The 18,642-nt window shown below is 54.6% G+C and overlaps 1 protein-coding gene across 1 annotated transcript in view; it reads left to right on the top strand.

Moving 5' to 3' along the window:
- LOC142908366 (dynein axonemal heavy chain 1-like) overlaps positions 1 to 18,642 on the top strand; it is a 49,602-nt gene that overhangs the window by 22,016 nt on the left and 8,944 nt on the right. Inside the window, exons 6-8 of the mRNA XM_076058936.1 lie at positions 4,077 to 4,202; positions 9,166 to 9,306; positions 15,007 to 15,167. Of these exons, the coding sequence (XP_075915051.1) occupies positions 4,077 to 4,202; positions 9,166 to 9,306; positions 15,007 to 15,167 (428 nt within the window). The remainder of the gene's footprint in view (positions 1 to 4,076; positions 4,203 to 9,165; positions 9,307 to 15,006; positions 15,168 to 18,642) is intronic.

Here is an 18,642-nt window from a genome sequence, read left to right as displayed (position 1 = left end):
GTGTCTCTCTCCCCGTGTCTCTCTCCCCGTGTCTCTCTCCCCGTGTCTCTCTCCCCGTGTCTCTCAGCTGCGTCTCCCGTTCCCGGACGAGGGCTTGGTCTATGACTACCGTGTCTCTCTCCCCGTGTCTCTCTCACCGTGTCTCACCGTGTCTCTCTCCCCGTGTCTCTCTCCCCGTGTCTCTCTCCCCTTGTCTCTCTCCCCGTGTCTCTCTCCCCGTGTCTCTCAGCTGCTTCTCTCTCACCATGTCTCTCTCCCCGTGTCTCTCTCCCCGTGTCTCTCTCCCCATGTCTCTCGCACCGTGTCTCTCTCACCGTGTCTCTCTCCCCGTGTCTCTCTCCCCGTGTCTCTCAGCTGCGTCTCTCTCCCCGTGTCTCTCTCCCCGTGTCTCTCTCCCCGTGTCTCCCCGTGTCTCCCCGTGTCTCTCTCACCGTGTCTCTCTCCCCGTATCTCTCTCCCCGTGTCTCTCTCCCCGTGTCTCTCTCCCCGTGTCTCTCTCCCCGTGTCTCTCCGTGTCTCCCCGTGTCTCTCAGCTGCGTCTCCGGTTCCCGGACGAGGGCTTGGTCTATGACTACCGTGTCTCTCTCCCCGTGTCTCTCTCCCCGTGTCTCTCTCCCCGTGTCTCTCTCCCCGTGTCTCTCTCCCCGTGTCTCCCCGTGTCTCCCCGTGTCTCTCCGTGTCTCTCAGCTGCGTCTCCCGTTCCCGGACGAGGGCTTGGTCTATGACTACCGTCTCTCTCTTCCCGTGTCTCTCTCCCCGTGTCTCTCTCCCCGTGTCTCTCTCCCCGTGTCTCCCCGTGTCTCCCCGTGTCTCTCCGTGTCTCTCAGCTGCGTCTCCCGTTCCCGGACGAGGGCTTGGTCTATGACTACCGTGTCTCTCTCCCCGTGTCTCTCTCCCCGTGTCTCTCTCACCGTGTCTCACCGTGTCTCCCTGTGTCTCTCTCCCCGTGTCTCTCTCCCCGTGTCTCTCTCCCCGTGTCTCTCTCCCCGTGTCTCTCAGCTGCGTCTCTCTCACCATGTCTCTCTCCCCGTGTCTCTCTCCCCGTGTCTCTCTCCCCATGTCTCTCGCACCGTGTCTCTCTCACCGTGTCTCTCTCCCCGTGTCTCTCTCCCCGTGTCTCTCAGCTGCGTCTCTCTCCCCGTGTCTCTCTCCCCGTGTCTCTCTCCCCGTGTCTCCCCGTGTCTCCCCGTGTCTCTCTCACCGTGTCTCTCTCCCCGTGTCTCTCTCCCCGTGTCTCTCTCACCGTGTCTCTCTCACCGTGTCTCTCTCCCCGTGTCTCTCAGCTGCGTCTCCCGTTCCCGGACGAGGGCTTGGTCTATGACTACCGTGTCTCTCTCCCCGTGTCTCTCTCCCCGTGTCTCTCTCCCCGTGTCTCTCTCCCCGTGTCTCTCTCCCCGTGTCTCCCTGTGTCTCTCAGCTGCGTCTCCCGTTCCCGGACGAAGGCTTGGTCTATGACTACCGTGTCTCTCTCCCCGTGTCTCTCTCCCCGTGTCTCTCTCCCCGTGTCTCTCTCCCCATGTCTCTCTCCCCGTGTCTCCCCGTGTCTCCCCGTGTCTCTCCGTGTCTCTCAGCTGCGTCTCCCGTTCCCGGACGAGGGCTTGGTCTATGACTACCGTCTCTCTCTCCCCGTGTCTCTCTCCCCGTGTCTCTCTCCCCGTGTCTCTCTCCCCGTGTCTCTCTCCCCGTGTCTCTCAGCTGCGTCTCCCGTTCCCGGACGAGGGCTTGGTCTATGACTACCGTGTCTCTCTCCCCGTGTGTCTCTCTCACCGTGTCTCTCTCTCACCGTGTCTCTCTCCCCGTGTCTCTCTCACCGTGTCTCTCACCCCGTGTCTCTCTCACCGTGTCTCTCTCACCGTGTCTCTCTCACCGTGTCTCTCTCTCACCGTGTCTCTCTCCCCGTGTCTCCCCGTGTCTCTCTCCCCGTGTCTCTCAGCTGTGTCTCCCGTTCCCGGACGAGGGCTTGGTCTATGACTACCGTGTCTCTCTCCCCGTGTCTCTCTCCCCGTGTCTCTCTCCCCATGTCTCTCTCCCCGTGTCTCCCCGTGTCTCTCTCCCCGTGTCTCCCCGTGTCTCTCAGCTGTGTCTCCCGTTCCCGGACGAGGGCTTGGTCTATGACTACCGTGTCTCTCAGCTGCGTCTCTCTCCCCGTGTCTCTCTCCCCGTGTCTCTCTCCCCGTGTCTCCCCGTGTCTCCCCGTGTCTCTCTCCCCGTGTCTCCCCGTGTCTCTCTCCCCGTGTCTCCCCGTGTCTGTCTCCCCGTGTCTCCCCGTGTCTCTCTCCCCGTGTCTCTCAGCTGCGTCTCCCGTTCCCGGACGAGGGCTTGGTCTATGACTACCGTGTCTCTCTCCCCGTGTCTCTCTCCCTGTGTCTCTCTCCCCGTGTCTCTCTCCCCCTGTCTCTCAGCTGTGTCTCCCGTTCCCGGACGAGGGCTTGGTCTATGACTACCGTCTCTCTCTCCCTGTGTCTCTCTCCCCGTGTCTCTCTCCCCGTGTCTCTCTCACCGTGTCTCTCTCCCCGTGTCTCTCTGACCGTGTCTCTCTCCCCGTGTCTCTCTCCCCGTGTCTCACCGTGTCTCTCTCCCCGTGTCTCTCTCCCCGTGTCTCCCCGTGTCTCTCTCCCCGTCTCTCTCTCCCCGTGTCTCTCTCTCACCGTGTCTCTCTCACCGTGTCTCTCTCACCGTGTCTCTCTCTCACCGTGTCTCTCTCCCCGTGTCTCTCTCCCCGTGTCTCTCTCCCCGTGTCTCCCCGTGTCTCTCTCCCCGTGTCTCTCAGCTGCGTCTCCCGTTCCCGGACGAGGGCTTGGTCTATGACTACCGTGTCTCTCTCTCCCCGTGTCTCCCCGTGTCTCTCAGCTGCGTCTCCCGTTCCCGGACGAGGGCTTGGTCTATGACTACCGTGTCTCTCTCCCCGTGTCTCTCTCTCCCCGTGTCTCTCTCTCACCGTGTCTCTCTCCCCGTGTCTCCCCGTGTCTCTCTCCCCGTGTCTCTCTCACCGTGTCTCTCTCACCGTGTCTCTCTCCCCGTGTCTCTCTCTCACCGTGTCTCTCTCACCGTGTCTCTCTCACCGTGTCTCTCTCACCGTGTCTCTCTCTCACCGTGTCTCTCTCACCGTGTCTCTCTCTCACCGTGTCTCTCTCCCCGTGTCTCTCTCCCCGTGTCTCCCCGTGTCTCTCAGCTGCGTCTCCCGTTCCCGGACGAGGGCTTGGTCTATGACTATCGTGTCTCTCTCCCCGTGTCTCTCTCCCCGTGTCTCCCCGTGTCTCTCTCTCCCCGTGTCTCTCTCACCGTGTCTCTCTCACCGTGTCTCTCTCACCGTGTCTCTCTCACCGTGTCTCCCCGTGTCTCTCTCCCCGTGTCTCTCAGCTGCGTCTCCCGTTCCCGGACGAGGGCTTGGTCTATGACTACTGTGTCTCTCTCTCCCCGTGTCTCTCTCCCCGTGTCTCTCTCACCGTGTCTCTCTCACCGTGTCTCTCTCACCGTGTCTCTCTCACCGTGTCTCCCCGTGTCTCTCTCCCCGTGTCTCTCTCACCGTGTCTCTCTCCCCGTGTCTCTCTCCCCGTGTCTCTCTCACCGTGTCTCTCTCACCGTGTCTCTCTCACCGTGTCTCTCTCACCGTGTCTCTCTCCCCGTGTCTCTCAGCTGCGTCTCCCGTTCCCGGACGAGGGCTTGGTCTATGACTACTGTGTCTCTCTCTCCCCGTGTCTCTCTCACCGTGTCTCTCTCACCGTGTCTCTCTCACCGTGTCTCTCTCACCGTGTCTCTCTCACCGTGTCTCCCCGTGTCTCTCTCCCCGTGTCTCTCTCACCGTGTCTCTCTCCCCGTGTCTCTCTCCCCGTGTCTCTCTCACCGTGTCTCTCTCACCGTGTCTCTCTCACCGTGTCTCTCTCACCGTGTCTCTCTCCCCGTGTCTCTCAGCTGCGTCTCCCGTTCCCGGACGAGGGCTTGGTCTATGACTACTGTGTCTCTCTCTCCCCGTGTCTCTCTCACCGTGTCTCTCTCACCGTGTCTCTCTCACCGTGTCTCTCTCACCGTGTCTCTCTCACCGTGTCTCACCGTGTCTCTCTCCCCGTGTCTCTCAGCTGCGTCTCCCGTTCCCGGACGAGGGCTTGGTCTATGACTATCGTCTTGACGACGGCGGATTCAGCGGCCGCGCTGGAGGCCGAGACGAGGGGGCGGAGGAGGGGGAGGAGGCTTCGCGTCACCAGGTGGGGACGCCTCTAGGTCCGCTCAGCCTTAAAAATGGCGAGGCTGCTGCTGTTGCCCGTTGCTGGAGGCTACCCGGGGGAGCTTTGTCTTTGTGTCTGTGTGACTGCACTTGCCCCAACATCCCTGCTGGAGGCTACCTGGGGTAGCTTTGTCTGTGTCTGTGTGTGTAACAGAGCACTTGCCCCTACAGCCCTACTAGAGGCTACCTGGGGTAGCTTTGTCTTTGTGTCTGTGTAACTGCACTTGCCCCAACATCCCTGCTAGAGGCTACCTGGGGGAGCTTTGTCTGTGTCTGTGTAACTGCACTTGCCCCTACAGCCCCGCTGGAGGCTACCTGGGGGAGCTTTGTCTGTGTCTGTGTAACTGCACTTGCCCCTACAGCCCTACTAGAGGCTACCTGGGGGAGCTTTGTCTGTGTCTGTGTAGCTGCACTTGCCCCTACAGCCCTGCTAGAGGCTACCTGGGGGAGCTTTGTCTGTGTCTGTGTAACAGCACTTGCCCCAACATCCCTGCTGGAGGCTACCTGGGGGAGCTTTGTCTTTGTGTATCTGCTGCTCGTCACTAACAGCACTTGCCCCAACATCCCTGCTAGAGGCTACCTGGGGGAGCTTTGTCTGTGTCTGTGTAACTGCACTTGCCCCTACAGTCCTGCTGGAAGCTACCTGGGGGAGCTTTGTCTTTGTGTCTCTGCTACTCGCCACTAACAGCACTTGCCCCAACATCCCTGCTGGAGGCTACCTGGGGGAGCTTTGTCTGTGTCTGTGTAACTGCACTTGCCCCAACATCCCTGCTGGAGGCTACCTGGGGGAGCTTTGTCTGTGTCTGTGTGACTGCACTTGCCCCTACAGCCTTGCTAGAGGCTACCTGGGGGAGCTTTGTCTTTGTGTCTCTAGTGCTCGCTACCGACAGCACTTGCCCCAACATCCCTGCTAGAGGCTACCTGGGGGAGCTTTGTCTGTGTCTGTGTAACTGCACTTGCCCCTACATCCCTGCTAGAGGCTACCTGGGGGAGCTTTGTCTGTGTCTGTGTGACTGCACTTGCCCCTACAGCCCTACTAGAGGCTACCTGGGGGAGCTTTGTCTGTGTCTGTGTAGCTGCACTTGCCCCTACAGCCCTGCTAGAGGCTACCTGGGGGAGCTTTGTCTGTGTCTGTGTAACAGCACTTGCCCCAACATCCCTGCTGGAGGCTACCTGGGGGAGCTTTGTCTTTGTGTATCTGCTGCTCGTCACTAACAGCACTTGCCCCAACATCCCTGCTAGAGGCTACCTGGGGGAGCTTTGTCTGTGTCTGTGTAACTGCACTTGCCCCTACAGTCCTGCTGGAAGCTACCTGGGGGAGCTTTGTCTTTGTGTCTCTGCTACTCGCCACTAACAGCACTTGCCCCAACATCCCTGCTGGAGGCTACCTGGGGGAGCTTTGTCTGTGTCTGTGTAACTGCACTTGCCCCAACATCCCTGCTGGAGGCTACCTGGGGGAGCTTTGTCTGTGTCTGTGTGACTGCACTTGCCCCTACAGCCTTGCTAGAGGCTACCTGGGGGAGCTTTGTCTTTGTGTCTCTAGTGCTCGCTACCGACAGCACTTGCCCCAACATCCCTGCTAGAGGCTACCTGGGGGAGCTTTGTCTGTGTCTGTGTAACTGCACTTGCCCCTACATCCCTGCTAGAGGCTACCTGGGGGAGCTTTGTCTGTGTCTGTGTGACTGCACTTGCCCCTACAGCCCTGCTAGAGGCTATCTGGGGAGCTTTGCCTGTGTCTGTGTGACTGCACTTGCCCCTACAGCCTTACTGGAGGCTACCTGGGGTAGCTTTGTCTGTGTCTATGTGACTGCACTTGCCCCTACATCCCTGCTGGAGGCTACCTGGGGGAGCTTTGTCTGTGTCTGTGTAACTGCATTTGCCCCAACATCCCTTCTAGAGGCTACCTGGGGGAGCTTTGCCTGTGTCTGTGTGACTGCACTTGCCCCTACAGCCCTGCTAGAGGCTACCTGGGGGAGCTTTGTCTGTGTCTGTGTGACTGCACTTGCCCCTACAGCCCTGCTAGAGGCTACCTGGGGGAGCTTTGTCTGTGTCTGTGTAACTGCACTTGCCCCTACAGCCCTGCTAGAGGCTACCGGGGGGAGCTTTGTCTGTGTCTGTGTGACTGCACTTGCCCCTACTGCCCTACTAGAGGCTACCTGGGGGAGCTTTGTCTTTGTGTCTCTATTGCTCGCTACTGACAGCACTTGCCCCAACATCCCTGCTAGAGGCTACCTGGGGGAGCTTTGTCTGTGTCTGTGTGACTGCATTTGCCCCAACATCCCTGCTAGAGGCTACCTGGGGGAGCTTTGTCTGTGTCTGTGTAACAGCACTTGCCCCTACAGCCCTGATGGAGGCTACCCGGGGGAGCTTTGTCTGTGTGTCTGTGTAACTGCACTTGCCCCTACAGCCCTGATGGAGGCTTCCCGGGGGAGCTTTGTCTGTGTGTCTGTGTAACAGCACTTGCCCCTACAGCCCTGCTGGAGGCTACCTGGGGAAGCTTTGTCTGTGTCTGTGTAACTGCACTTGCCCCTACAGCCCTACTGGAGGCTACCTGGGGGAGCTTTGTCTGTGTCTGTGTGACTGCACTTGTCCCTACAGCCCTGCTAGAGGCTACCTGGGGGAGCTTTGTCTGTGTCTGTGTGACTGCACTTGCCCCTACATCCCTGCTAGAGGCTACCTAGGAGAGCTTTGTCTGTGTGTGTGTCACAGCACTTGCCCCTACATCCCTGCTGGAGGCTACCCGGGGGAGCTTTGTCTGTGTCTGTGTAACTGCACTTGCCCCTACAGCCCTACTAGAGGCTACCTGGGGGAGCTTTGGCTGTGTCTGTGTAACTGCACTTGCCCCTACAGCCCTGCTGGAGGCTACCTGGGGGAGCTTTGTCTTTGTGTCTGTGTAACTGCACTTGCCCCTACAGCCCTGCTAGAGGCTACCTGGGGGAGCTTTGTCTGTGTCTGTGTAGCAGAGCACTTGCCCCTACAGTCCTGCTGGAGGCTACCTGGGGGAGCTTTGTCTGTGTCTGTATAACTGCACTTGCCCCTACAGCCCTGCTAGAGGCTACCTGGGGGAGCTTTGTCTTTGTGTCTCTAGTTCTCACTACCGACAGCACTTGCCCCAACATCCCTGCTGGAGGCTACCTGGGGGAGCTTTGTCTGTGTCTGTGTAACTGCACTTGCCCCTACAGCCCTGCTAGAGGCTACCTGGGGGAGCTTTGTATTTGTGTCTCTGCTACTCGCCGCTAACAGCACTTGCCCCAACATCCCTGCTAGAGGCTACCTGGGGGAGCTTTGTCTGTGTCTGTGTAACTGCTCTTGCCCCTACAGCCCTGCTAGAGGCTACCTGGGGGAGCTTTGTCTTTGTGTCTCTGCTACTCGCTACTGACAGCACTTGCACCTACATCCCTGCTGGAGGCTACCTGGGGGAGCTTTGTCTTTGTGTGTGTGTAACTGCACTTGCCCCTACAGCCCTGCTAGAGGCTACCTGGGGGAGCTTTGTATTTGTGTCTCTGCTACTCGTCGCTAACAGCACTTGCCCCAACATCCCTGCTAGAGGCTACCTGGGGGAGCTTTGTCTGTGTCTGTGTGACTGCACTTGCCCCTACAGCCCTGCTAGAGGCTACCTGGGGGAGCTTTGTCTGTGTCTGTGTAACTGCACTTGCCCCTACAGCCCTGCTAGAGGCTACCTGGGGGAGCTTTGTCTTTGTCTGTGTGACTGCACTTGCCCCTACAGCCCTGCTGGAGGCTACCTGGGGGAGCTTTGTCTGTGTCTGTGTAACAGCACTTGCCCCAACATCCCTGCTGGAGGCTACCTGGGGGAGCTTTGTCTGTGTGTCTCTGCTACTCGCCACTAACAGCACTTGCCCCAACATCCCTGCTGGAGGCTACCTGGGGGAGCTTTGTCTGTGTCTGTGTAACTGCACTTGCCCCTACATCCCTGCTGGAGGCTACCTGGGGGAGCTTTGTCTGTGTCTGTGTAACTGCACTTGCCCCTACAGCCCTGCTGGAGGCTACCTGGGGGAGCTTTGTCTTTGTGTCTGTGTGACTGCACTTGCCCCTACAGCCCTGCTAGAGGCTACCTGGGGGAGCTTTGCCTGTGTCTGTGTGACTGCACTTGCCCCTACAGCCTTACTGGAGGCTACCTGGGGTAGCTTTGTCTGTGTCTGTGTGACTGCACTTGCCCCTACAGCCCTGCTGGAAGCTACCTGGGGGAGCTTTGTCTGTGTCTGTGTGACTGCACTTGCCCCTACAGCCCTACTAGAGGCTACCTGGGGGAGCTTTGGCTTTGTCTGTGTGACTGCACTTGCCCCTACAGCCCTACTAGAGGCTACCTGGGGGAGCTTTGGCTGTGTCTGTGTAACTGCACTTGCCCCTATAGCCCTGCTGGAGGCTACCTGGGGGAGCTTTGTCTTTGTGTCTGTGTAACTGCACTTGCCCCAACATCCCTGATGGAGGCTACCTGGGGGAGCTTTGTCTGTGTGTGTGACTGCACTTGCCCCTACAGCCCTGCTGGAGGCTACCCGGGGGAGCTTTGTCTGTGGGTGTGTAACAGAGCACTTGCCCCTACCAGTCCTACTGGAAGCTACCTGGGGGAGCTTTGTCTTTGCGTCTCTTCTGCTCGCTACTGACTGCACTTGCCCCTACAGCCCTGCTAGAGGCTACCCGGGGGAGCTTTGTCTGTGTCTGTGTAACTGCACTTGCCCCTACAGCCCTGCTAGAGGCTACCTGGGGGAGCTTTGTCTGTGTCTGTGTAACTGCACTTGCCCCTACAGCCCTGCTAGAGGCTACCTGGGGGAGCTTTGCCTGTGTCTGTGTGACTGCACTTGCCCCTACAGCCTTACTGGAGGCTACCTGGGGTAGCTTTGTCTGTGTCTGTGTGACTGCACTTGCCCCTACAGCCCTGCTAGAGGCTACCTGGGTGACCTTTGCCTGTGGCTGTGTGCGTGCAGGTGCGATGGGTGGGATGGATGGTGGGGGTGGCGGAGTTGACGGTGGCACCGGACACTCCCTTCGCTGACATTGTGGTGCCCACCATGGACACAGTGAGGATGTCTTACCTCCTTCACCTGCTGCTCACCAACCACAAGCCGGTGAGCAGCTCACCACTCACCACTCACACACTCACCCACTCACTCATCACTCACCCACTCACTCACCCACTCACTCATCACTCACACACTCACTCACTCATTCATCACTCATCACTCACTCACCACTCACTCACCACTCACTCACTCATCACTCACACACTCACTCACTCATCACTCACACACTCACCCACTCACTCACACACTCACTCACCACTCACTCATCACTCACCCACTCACTCACTAACTCACTCATCACTCACCCACTCACTCACTAACTCACTCATCACTCACACACTCACTCATCACTCACCCTCACCCACCATGGACACTCTGAAGATGTCTCACCTTCTTCACCTCCTGCTCACCAACCACAAGCCGGTGAGCAGCTCACCACTCACCACTCACTCACCAGTCACTCACCACTCACTAACTCACTCACCACTCACTCACTCACTCACCACTCACCCTCACCCACCATGGACACTCTGAGGATGTCTCACCTTCTTCACCTGCTGCTCACCAACCACAAGCCGGTGAGCAGCTCACCACTCACCAGTCACTCACCAGTCACACACTCACCACTCACACACTCACTCACCACTCACACACTCACTCACTCACCACTCACTCACTCACTCACCCACTCACTCACTCACCCACTCACTCACCCACTCACTCACCACTCACTCACTCACTCACCCACTCACTCACTCACCACTCACACACTCACCACTCACCACTCACCCTCACCCACCATGGACACTCTGAGGATGTCTCACCTTCTTCACCTCCTGCTCACCAACCACAAGCCGGTGAGCAGCTCACCACTCACCACTCACCCACTCATCACTCACCACTCACACACTCACTCACTCACCACTCACACACTCACTCACTCACTAACTCACTCACCACTCACACACTCACTCACTCACCCACTCACACACTCACTCACCCACCCACCCATCCACCCACCCACCCACTCACACACTCACACACTCACTCACCCACTCACTCACCACTCACCCACTCACTCATCACTAACTCACTCATCACTCACCCACTCACTCACTCATCACTCACTCACTCACCACTCACCCACTCACACACTCACTCACCCACTCACTCACTCACTAACTCACTCATCACTCACACACTCACTCACACACTTACCACTCACTCACCACTCACTCACCCACTCACCACTCTCACTAACTCACTCATCACTCGCTCACTCACTCACCCACCCACACACTCACTCACTCACCCACCCACCCACTCACCACTCACTCACCACTCACCCTCACCCACCGTGGACACTCTGAGGATGTCTCACCTCCTTCACCTCCTGCTCACCAACCACAAGCCGGTGAGTAGCTCACCACTCACCAGTCACTCACCAGTCACACACTCATCACTCACTCACACACTCACTCACTAACTCACTCACTCATCACTCACCCACACACCACTCACTCATCACTCACCCACTCACACACTCACTCACCCATTCACTCACTCATCACTCACTCACTCACCACTCACTCACTCACTAACTCACTCACTCATCACTCACACACTCACTCACCCACTCACCAATCACTCACCACTCACTCACACACTCACTCACCCACTCACTCACCCACTCACTCATCACTCACCCACTCACCAGTCACTCACCACTCACTCACCCACTCACTCACTCATCACTCACACACTCACTCACCCACTCACTCACTCACACACTCACTCACCCATTCACTCACTCATCACTCACTCACTCACCACTCACTCAATCACTCACTAACTCACTCACTCATCACTCACACACTCACTCACCCACTCACCAATCACTCACCACTCACTCACACACTCACTCACCCACTCACTCACCCACTCACTCATCACTCACTCACTCACACACTCACTCACCCACCCACTCACCACTCACACACCACTCACACACTCACACACTCACCCACTCACTCACCACTCACACACTCACTCACTCACTCATCACTCACACACTCACTCACTCACCCACTCACTCACTCACCACTCACTCACTCACTCACCCACTCACTCACTCACCCACTCACTCACCCACTCATCACTCACCCACTCACTCACCACTCACTCACTCACTCACCCACTCACTCACTCACACACTCACCCACTCACTCACACACTCACTCACCACTGACTCACTCACCCACTCACTCACTCACACACTCACTCACTCACTCACCCACTCACTCACCCACTCACTCACTCACTCATCACTCACCCACTCACTCACCACTCACCCACTCACTCACTCATCACTCACCCACTCACTCACCACTCACTCACTCACTCACCCACTCACTCACTCACCCACTCATCACTCACCCCCTCACCCACCCACCCACTCACCCCCTCACCCACCCACTCACCCACCCACCCACTCACCCACTTACCCACCCACCCACTCACCCACCCACTCACTCACCCACCCACTCACCCCCTCACCCACCCACCCACTCACTCACTCACCACTCACCCACTCACCCCCTCACCCACTCACCCACTCACTCACTCACTCACCCACTTACCCACCCACCCACTCACCCCCTCACCCACCCACCCACCCACCCCCTCACCCACCCACCCACCCATCTCTATGTATCTCTATGTATCTCTATGGGTGTCTATGAGTGTCTATGTATCTCTATGGGTGTCTATGTATCTCTATGTATCTCTGTGTATCTCTATGGTTGTCTATGTATCTCTATGTGTCTCTATGGGTGTCTATGTATCTCTATGGGTGTCTATGTATCTCTATGGTTATCTGTGTATCTCTATGAGTCTCTATGTATCTCTATGGGTGTCTATGTGTCTCTATGGGTGTCTATGTATCTCTATGAGTGTCTATGTATCTCTATGGGTGTCTATGTATCTCTATGGGTCTCTATGTATCTCTATGGGTCTCTATGTATCTCTATGTATCTCTATGGGTGTCTGTGTGTCTCTATGGGTGTCTGTGTGTCTCTATGGGTGTCTATGTGTCTCTATGGGTGTCTATGTATCTCTATGGGTGTCTATGTGTCTCTATGCGTGTCTATGTGTCTCTATGGGTGTCTATGTATCTATATGGGTGTCTATGTATCTCTATGGGTGTCTATATATCTCTATGTATCTATTGGTGTCTATATATCTCTATGAGTCTCTATGTATCTCTATGGGTGTCTATGTATCTCTATGGGTGTCTATGTATCTCTGTGAATCTCTATGAGTCTCTATGTATCTCTATGAGTCTCTATGTATCTCTATAGGTGTCTATGTATCTCTATGTATCTCTATGAGTCTCTATGTATCTCTATGGGTGTCTTTGTATCTCTATGGGTATCTCTATCTTTATGGGTGTCTGTGTGTCTCTATGGGTGTCTATGTATCTCTATGTATCTCTATAGGTGTCTATGTGTCTCTATGGGTGCCTATGTATCTCTATGTATCTCTATATATCTCTATGGGTGTCTGTGTATCTCTATGGGTGTCTGTGTATCTGTATGTATCTCTATGGATCTCAATGGGTGTCTATGTATCTCTTTGGGTGTCTATGTATCTCTATGTGTATCTCTATGGGTGTCTGTGTATCTCTATGCATCTCTATGTATCTCTATGGGTGTCTATGTATCTCTATGGGTCTCTATGTATCTCTATGGGTCTCTATGTATCTCTATAGGTCTCTATGTATCTCTATGGGTCTCTGTATCTCTATAGGTCTCTATGTATCTCTATAGGTCTCTATGTATCTCTATGGGTGTCTATGTATCTCTATGGGTGTCTATGTATCTCCATGCGTCTCTATGTATCTCTATGGGTCTCTATGTATCTCTATGTATCTCTATGAGTCTCTATGTATCTCTATGGGTCTCTATGTATCTCTATGTATCTCTATAGGTCTCTATGTATTTTTATGTATCTCTATGGGTGTCTATGTATCTCTATGGATGTCTGCGTGTCTCTATGGGTGTCTATGTATCTATATGAGTCTCTATGTGTCTCTATGGGTGTCTATGTATCTCTATGGGTCTCTGTATCTCTATGAGTCTATATGTATTTCTACGTATCTCTATAGGTCTCTATGTATCTCTATGTATCTCTATGGGTGTCTATGTATCTCTATGAGTCTCTATGTATCTCTATGGGTGTCTATGTATCTCTATGGATGTCTATGAGTCTCCATGTATCTCTATGTATCTCTATGGGTGTCTATGTATCTCTATGGGTGTCTATGTATCTCTTTGGATGTCTGTGTATCTCTATGGGTGTCTGTGTAGCTCTATGTATCTCTATGTTCTTCTATGGGTGTCTGTGTGTCTCTGTGTGTCTCTGTGTGTACCAGGCACTGTGTGTAGGACCCACTGGAACTGGCAAGTCCCTCACGCTCTCTATGAGTCTCTATGAGTGTCTGTGTTTCTGTGTGTCTCTATGAGTGTCTTTGTGTCTCTGTGTGTACCAGGCACTGTGTGTAGGACCCACTGGAACTGGCAAGTCTCTCACGCTCTCTATGAGTCTCTATATGTCTCTATGAGTCTCTATGTGTCTCTATGTGTCTCTATGAGTCTCTATGTATCTCTATGTGTCTCTATGAGTGTCTGTGTTTCTGTGTGTCTCTATGAGTGTCTATGTATCTCTGTGTGTACCAGGCGCTGTGTGTAGGACCCACTGGAACTGGCAAGTCCCTCACGCTCTATATGAGTCTCTGTGAGTGTCTATGGGTCTCTATGTATCTCTATGAGTCTCTGTGTGTACCAGGCGCTGTGTGTAGGACCCACTGGAACTGGCAAGTCTCTCACGCTCTCTATGAGTCTCTATGGGTCTCTATGAGTGTCTATGTTTCTGTGTGTCTCTATGAGTGTATCTATGTGTCTCTGTGTGTACCAGGCACTGTGTGTAGGACCCACTGGAACTGGCAAGTCCCTCACGCTCTCTATGAGTCTCTATGTGTCTCTATGAGTCTCTGTGTGTCTATGTGTCTCTATGTGTGTCTCTATGTATCTCTATGGGTCTCTATGGGTGTCTATGTATCTCTATGAGTCTCTATGTGTCTCTATGAGTGTCTGTGTTTCTGTGTGTCTCTATGAGTCTCTATGTATCTCTATGTGTCTCTATGAGTCTCTATGAGTGTCTCTATGTGTCTCTGTGTGTACCAGGCACTGTGTGTAGGACCCACTGGAACTGGCAAGTCCCTCACGCTCTCTATGAGTCTCTATGGGTCTCTATGAGTGTCTATGTTTCTGTGTGTCTCTATGATTGTCTATTAGTCTCTGTGTGTACCAGGCACTGTGTGTAGGACCCACTGGAACTGGCAAGTCCCTCACGCTCTCTATGAGTCTCTATGGGTGTCTATGAGTCTCTATGGGTCTCTATGAGTGTCTGTGTTTCTGTGTGTCTCTATGGGTCTCTATGTGTCTCTGTGTGTACCAGGCACTGTGTGTAGGACCCACTGGAACTGGCAAGTCCCTCACGCTCTCTATGAGTCTCTATGAGTGTCTATGGGTCTCTATGTATCTCTATGAGTCTCTGTGTGTACCAGGCACTGTGTGTAGGACCCACTGGAACTGGCAAGTCCCTCACGCTCTCTATGAGTCTCTATGAGTGTCTATGTTTCTGTGTGTCTCTATGAGTGTCTCTATGTATCTCTGTGTGTACCAGGCGCTGTGTGTAGGACCCACTGGAACTGGCAAGTCCCTCACGCTCTCGTCGCTGCTGCTGGCTGGGATGCCGGCCTCGTTCGTCACTCACTTCCTCAGCTGCTCGGCGCGCACCACCGCTGCACAGACACAGGAGTTTGTGGACAGCAAGATGGACAAACGGTGAATCATCACTACTACAGCAAGCACACAACTACAACCAGCACACTACCACTACCACACTACCACTACCACACTACCACTACCACACTACCACTACCACCACACTACTACCACCACACTACTACCACCACACTACTACCACCACACTACTACCACCACCACCACCGCTGCACAGACACAGGAGTTTGTGGACAGCAAGACGGACAAACGGTGAGTCGCCACTCCTACAGCAAGCACACAACCACCACACAACCACCACACAACCACCACACTACCACCACACTACCACCACCACTACCACCACACCACCACCGCTGCCCAGACACAGGAGTTTGTGGACAGCAAGACGGACAAACGGTGAGTCGTCACTCCTACAACCAGCACACTACCACCACACAACCACACTACCACCACACAACCACACTACCACCACCACCACACTACTACCACCACCACACTACCATCACACTACTACCACCACTACTACCACACTACCACTACCACCACACTACTACCACCACACTACTACCACCACACTACTACCACCACACTACTACCACCACCACCACCGCAGCACAGACACAGGAGTTTGTGGACAGCAAGACGGACAAACGGTGAGTCGTCACTACTACAGCAAGCACACAACCACACTACTACTACCACACTACCACCACACTACTACCACACTACCACACTACCACCACACTACTACCACACTACCACACTACCACCACACTACCACCACTACTACCACCACACTACCACCACACTACCACTACCACACTACCACTACACTACCACCACCACACTACCACTACCACTACCACCACACTACTACCACCACCACCACACTACTACCACACTACTACCACAGCCCAGACACAGGAGTTTGTGGACAGCAAGACGGACAAACGGTGAGTCGTCACTACTACAGCAAGCACACAACCACCACACAACCACCACACTACCACCACACTACCACCACACTACCACACTACTACCACACTACCACCACACTATTACCACCACACTACTACCACCACACTACTACCACCACACTACCACTACCACCACCACCACCGCTGCCCAGACACAGGAGTTTGTGGACAGCAAGACGGACAAACGGTGAGTCATCACGACTACAGCAAGCACACAACTACACTACCACACTACTACCACACTACTACCACACTACCACTACCACCACACTACTACTACCACCACACTACTACCACACTACCACTACCACCACCACACTACTACCACACTACCACCACACTACCACCACACTACTACCACACTACCACCACACTACCACCACACTACCACCACACTACTACCACACTACTACCACACTACTACCACACTACCACCACACTACCACACTACCACCACACTACCACCACCACCACCACACTACCACACTACCACCACACTACCACCACCACCACACTACCACCACACTACCACCACCACCACCACACTACCACACTACCACCACACTACCACCACCACCACCACACTACTACCACACTACTACCACCACCACACTACCACCACCACCACCATCACCGCAGCCCAGACACAGGAGTTTGTGGACAGCAAGATGGACAAACGGTGAATCATCACTACTACAGCAAGCACACAACTACACTACCACTACTACCACCACACTACCACCACCACTACCACACTACTACCACACTACTACCACACTACCACTACCACCACTCAACCACACTACTACCACACTACTACCACACTACCACTACCACACAACCACCACACTACCACTACACTACCACCACACTACCACTACCACACTACCACTACACTACCACCACACTACCACTACCACTACCACCACACTACCACCACACTACCACCACACTACCACTACCACACTACCACTACCACCACACCACCACCGCTGCCCAGACACAGGAGTTTGTGGACAGCAAGACGGACAAACGGTGAGTCATCACTCCTACAGCAAGCACACAACCACACTACTACCACACAACCACTACACTACCACCACACTACTACCACACTACTACCACACTACCACTACCACCACACTACCACACAACCACCACACTACCACCACACTACCACTACACTACCACCACACTACCACTACCACACTACCACTACACTACCACCACACTACCACTACCACCACACTACCACCACACTACCACCACACTACCACTACCACACTACCACTACCACCACACCACCACCGCTGCCCAGACACAGGAGTTTGTGGACAGCAAGACGGACAAACGGTGAGTCGGCACTCCTACAGCAAGCACACAACCACACTACTACCACACAACCACTACACTACCACCACACTACCACCACACTACCACCACACTACTACCACACTACCACCACACTACCACCACACTACCACCACACTACCACCACCACACTACTACCACCACACTACTACTACCACCACACTACCACCACACTACTACTACCACCACACTACTACCACACTACTACCACCACCACACTACCACTACCACCACACTACCACTACCACACTACCACTACCACACTACTACCACACTACCACCACACTACCACCACACTACCACCACCACACTACTACCACACTACTACCACACAACCACCACACTACCACCACCACCACCACACTACCACACTACCACCACACTACCACCACCACCACCACACTACCACCACACTACCACCACCACCACCACACTACCACACTACCACCACACTACCACCACCACCACCACCACACTACTACCACACTACTACCACCACCACACTACCACCACCACCATCACCGCAGCCCAGACACAGGAGTTTGTGGACAGCAAGATGGACAAACGGTGAATCATCACTACTACAGCAAGCACACAACTACACTACCACTACTACCACCACACTACCACCACCACTACCACACTACTACCACACTACTACCACACTACCACTACCACCACTCAACCACACTACTACCACACTACTACCACACTACCACTACCACACAACCACCACACTACCACTACACTACCACCACACTACCACTACCACACTACCACTACACTACCACCACACTACCACTACCACTACCACCACACTACCACCACACTACCACTACCACACTACCACTACCACCACACCACCACCGCTGCCCAGACACAGGAGTTTGTGGACAGCAAGACGGACAAACGGTGAGTCATCACTCCTACAGCAAGCACACAACCACACTACTACCACACAACCACTACACTACCACCACACTACTACCACACTACTACCACACTACCACACTACCACTACCACCACACTACCACACAACCACCACACTACCACCACACTACCACTACACTACCACCACACTACCACTACCACACTACCACTACACTACCACCACACTACCACTACCACCACACTACCACCACACTACCACCACACTACCACTACC

Source organism: Petromyzon marinus (assembly GCF_048934315.1).
Source record: "Petromyzon marinus isolate PM22_M1 ecotype Great Lakes invasive population chromosome 80 unlocalized genomic scaffold, UKy_Petmar_22M1.pri1.0 chr80_unloc.4, whole genome shotgun sequence".
In the NCBI taxonomy this organism is placed as follows: Eukaryota; Metazoa; Chordata; class Hyperoartia; order Petromyzontiformes; family Petromyzontidae; genus Petromyzon; species Petromyzon marinus.
This window is presented reverse-complemented; position numbering and strand designations above follow the sequence as displayed.